Raw genomic sequence first — 4,030 nt, 5'->3', positions numbered from 1 at the left:
TATTAATAGAAGGTGCTGCACTATTATTATGTCGCATACCATGTACAAATAATAAATAATGTTGTACAGTGTCATTAGTGTACAGGTACTCAACAGCGTCACAATCTAGTGACTAGTCTTTTTACGGTGTGGAGTTGAAGAAGTAGTTGCATGCAATGGGAGGCCATTATGTGGGTGTAAACTTGCAATTATGGTTCATAAAGTAGCAACATGAACAGACTACTCACATGTGAGTTGATCTGCAAGGCAGTGGGCATGGAGACACTGCCTTGATTACCTAGGATTTACTGGAAGATGGAGTTATAACAGGTACATCAGGCTGGTTTAAATCCAGTATGCATGCAGTTGGTGCAGAACAAAGGATATGAAGCAATGAATGGGGGTGATTATAATCAGGACCTTCTGAGAATGCGAGAGAGCGGGTATAAATGAGAATCATTGTGAATTCAATAGGAATGCCACAGCACAAATTTTCAATGGTTGTATCCACTTTGTACTTGAGTATGGAAGAGCTGGAAAGTTTTTCTTCATTGTTGGTTAACCATGGAAGGGAGCCCTGCAAGAAGTATATCAACATGTAAGTAAGTGACTCAAGATCGTCATGACGACCTGGTTCAACTCCTAAGTGTGTATTAATAGAAGCAAATGCCAGAGTGCCAGTGAGACATTGCCCTTGGCAAAATGGTATATGGAGACTGGCTGCTGTGTTCCAAAATTCCTTTGCAATGCCAAAATCTATAATGAAGGCAGTGTCTTTCAAATCACCAAGCCCCACAATAACATTCTGTGGTTTAATATCACCATGAACATAATTATGGGAGTGGATATATTTGAGACGCGAAAGCTAGGAAAAGGATTAGCATTATGCAAATGCGATGGCCTACACACTGAGTAACTAACTGGTCTCCTATATTTACAACCATGTTAAGGCTGAATTTTCAGTTATGGGCGAGGAAGAGATTCTGAAGTGATGGCTCAAGGAGGTTGAGAACAAGAGCATAATACATTGATTCCCTACTGAACCAGATGACACGGGGAATACCAACACCGCCTTCAAGGTGTTTTAGAATATGGTATTCGCGCTGCACAGAAGATGAGTGGGTGATGGGTTCCAGTTTAACGGCAACTACAACATCCTTGATGATGTTCTGTGCATGATACACGACAGCTAAATAGGGTCCAAATGTTGAATCAGAATCAATATGTAGCCAGTACTTACTACGTGAATAACATACTGTATGAACCAGATCCCAAAATGTTTCCTAAACTAAATCTTCCATCAACTTGAACAGGGACCTTATCCATGGTGTATACAATAGTAGAAAAATATAAGTACACTGAGAGTTTGAGACAAGTGAGACACGACAAGAAAGCACCTAACTACCACATTTGTATTTCAGGTTGAACTGGCTTAAGCTGGCTTAAAGAGGTTCGAACTGTGGTTCATAAATTTTTGGCTTATGAAAGTTGCAACTGATTTATATGGCTAATGAGTTGAACCAAGTGATGAATCAATGGTTTGGTTCACAGGGATTGCCGAACTTCCGGCATAGCCATAAATACCAAACCAGAGAAAACTGTAGCCAAGCTGTGGCACTACTACCCTTGAGCCCAACCATACACAATCCTTCCATTGTCAGTTGTCACTTAACCCGCTGATGATGATATTTTTATTCTATGAAATTAAACCCTGATATATCCTCATGGATAGTTTTCTTCAAAACCCATCATAAATGCTCTTTTCCACATCATTGCCACAATAGATTCAAAATATGTTTCAATCAAAGCCTACAGGTTTGCAATCAGTCCTAGTTCAGGAGTTATAAAAGTCAAAATCTGATTTTCCTGGACTGAGCAGGTCAAAAACATGTATCACTCAGCATATTTCAAGCATGCATGGTCCAAGAGAAACAGACTTTAATTCTGTTGTAACAACCACTTGGCTAAGACTGATTATAATGAGTTTTTGAGACAATCATCTATGAGCAAAGGTTTGAGGTATATTTCAATGAACAACAAAAAATGCAATTATATAGGTTTCAAACCTGCTTAGTCCAGGATAATCAGATTTTGAATCTATTATGACAATAACATGGCTAAGACCATTTAAGATGAGTTTTTAAGAAAAATCTTCACAAGAAAATGTCAAGGTGTGATTTCATAGGATAAAAACTTTAAGATGAGTTTGTCAAAATCTGTTTCTCTTTGAACTGTGCAGGTTTGAAACCTGCTGATGATAATATTTTTATCCTATGAAATCACACCTTGACATTTCCTTGTGAAGAGTTTTCTCAAAAACTTATCTTAAATAGTCATAGCCATGTTACTACTATAACATCCTGCGCAACACTTGTAAACCTTTAACACCTACTAGTACTTCCCATCATGTAGCTTACCTTTTCAGCCACAGTCAAACAATTTATCAAAATGACTGGGAAGGCCAAAGCTGCTCTAGAAGAGCAGACTATCAGAACTTTGTCAAAGAAGCATAAAAACAATAGCAATGGAGATAGTGGGAACATGAACCTAAAAAGGCCAAAAAAAACCCTACTGCCTGGTAACACTCCCACCAATGGTGCAGGATCTATGAATGAAGATGAGCCAGTTGACAAAAATAGGCCTGTAACAGCACCATTATCTCCATGTCCAGAGTTGATTTCTAGTCAGTAGGCTGTTGTGCGTACTAAGGAAGAAGAGAATGCATTGTACAAAGATGATGATATGGCAGAAGATGAGCTCTGTATGTGCAATAACCTTAATGCAAATATCATATTAATCAAGTACAAAACAGACCTTATGAGAGATTTGAACTCACCAGTCTACACATTTTTTGATCCAACACCACAGATTATTGAAATGAATGGCCGCTGTGCTCATTATTTCAAGTGCCAATGGCAAAGAGAAAGTTATGTACTCCAACCATCAACATTCAAGGATGATAGATGAGGCATATAATGAAGACAGATTTGTTGACAAGGCTGAGTTGTTGGATGAGGGTAAGTATGTTGCATCACACTGAACAAAGGGATTCAAGCAGTCAAGTTAGTGCTTGTCAAGGTAAGTGCATGCAAGAAAAAGAAAACTCACCATTGAATTCAACTGATTCCTCAGGTGCACAAGCTTGCATAAAAAAACAAAAAAAAATAACAAAAAAAAATCAATATCTGAGATACTGTCTGTGAGCAAATCTGAAAGCCATGTGCTTATAGAAAAAATGTGATGTTCAACAAGTTTTGAACTTGTTGCACTGCAATAGAAACAGATTTTGACTCTGTTATAACAGCCATATGGCTAAACATGACTTTGATCATCTTGCAAACAAACCGACCATAAGCAAATTTCAAGGTGTGTTTTCATAGAAAATGAATTTTATGATTGGCAGGTTTGAAACCTGCACGGTCCAAGAGAAACAGATTTTGACTCTGGCAATCACTTGGCTATTTAACATTAGGTAGGTTTTGAACCTACACAGACAGATTTAGATTCTATTGTAATGACTGCTTGGCTAAGACCAGTGAGATGCACTTCCAATGGACTCAATCAGAAGTGAACCCTCAAGGCACATTTATCCACCACACAAAATGGTGGGATGCAATGACTCATGAGCTTGCATTCAAGACAAGTTTTAATGGCAAAAGAAAAACCATGTTATTATACAGGTTTTAAGCCTGCTTGTGTTACAGTAACATGACGTGAGCCCCTAGCTACAGATATGCCCTCTGCCACCTTGCACAGCAATAATACGATACCTGGGCCTTTAGGCCTCGATGATAGATGATGATTAGAAGAGAAGCCCGGAAGATGCCGGCTTAGATAAGCGGTCTGGACCACATATGATGACATAGGTCTAGAAGACCTATTCTTGTTATCAAGATAGAAGGCAAGCCTCATGGTTGCCTCATGTACTGATAGAAGGACGCCTCACGGTCCTTATCATAGATAGAAGCCTGCCTCATGCATGGTATCTCTAACTCGATAGATAAGCAGATTAGAACCCAGCTTCAAGCTGAGCTTAGATATGATAGAGTAG

General features: G+C 38.8%; 2 protein-coding genes across 2 annotated transcripts; one reads left to right on the top strand and one right to left on the bottom strand.

Annotated features, from left to right (window-relative positions):
• Window positions 1-277: 277 nt before the first annotated feature.
• On the bottom strand, window positions 278-1,305 carry F5891DRAFT_1130660 (kinase-like domain-containing protein; the record flags this gene model as incomplete). The annotated part of the gene is made up of 4 exons (XM_041364560.1): window positions 278-512; window positions 543-844; window positions 993-1,168; window positions 1,236-1,305. The coding sequence occupies 4 exons, from the start codon at window positions 1,303-1,305 to the stop codon at window positions 278-280; spliced, it is 783 nt and encodes a 260-aa protein (XP_041220971.1).
• A 1,122-nt stretch (window positions 1,306-2,427) lies between these two features.
• F5891DRAFT_984322 (uncharacterized protein) lies at window positions 2,428-3,129 on the top strand (the record flags this gene model as incomplete). The annotated part of the gene is made up of 5 exons (XM_041377421.1): window positions 2,428-2,622; window positions 2,671-2,740; window positions 2,943-2,996; window positions 3,026-3,057; window positions 3,112-3,129. The coding sequence occupies 5 exons, from the start codon at window positions 2,428-2,430 to the stop codon at window positions 3,127-3,129; spliced, it is 369 nt and encodes a 122-aa protein (XP_041220970.1).
• Between the last annotated feature and the right edge of the window lie 901 nt (window positions 3,130-4,030).

Source organism: Suillus fuscotomentosus, assembly GCF_016647785.1.
Source record: "Suillus fuscotomentosus strain FC203 chromosome Unknown F5891scaffold_67, whole genome shotgun sequence".
Classification (NCBI taxonomy): domain Eukaryota; kingdom Fungi; phylum Basidiomycota; class Agaricomycetes; order Boletales; family Suillaceae; genus Suillus; species Suillus fuscotomentosus.
Note: the sequence above shows the minus strand (reverse complement) of the source record. Positions and strands in the feature narration are given on the sequence as shown.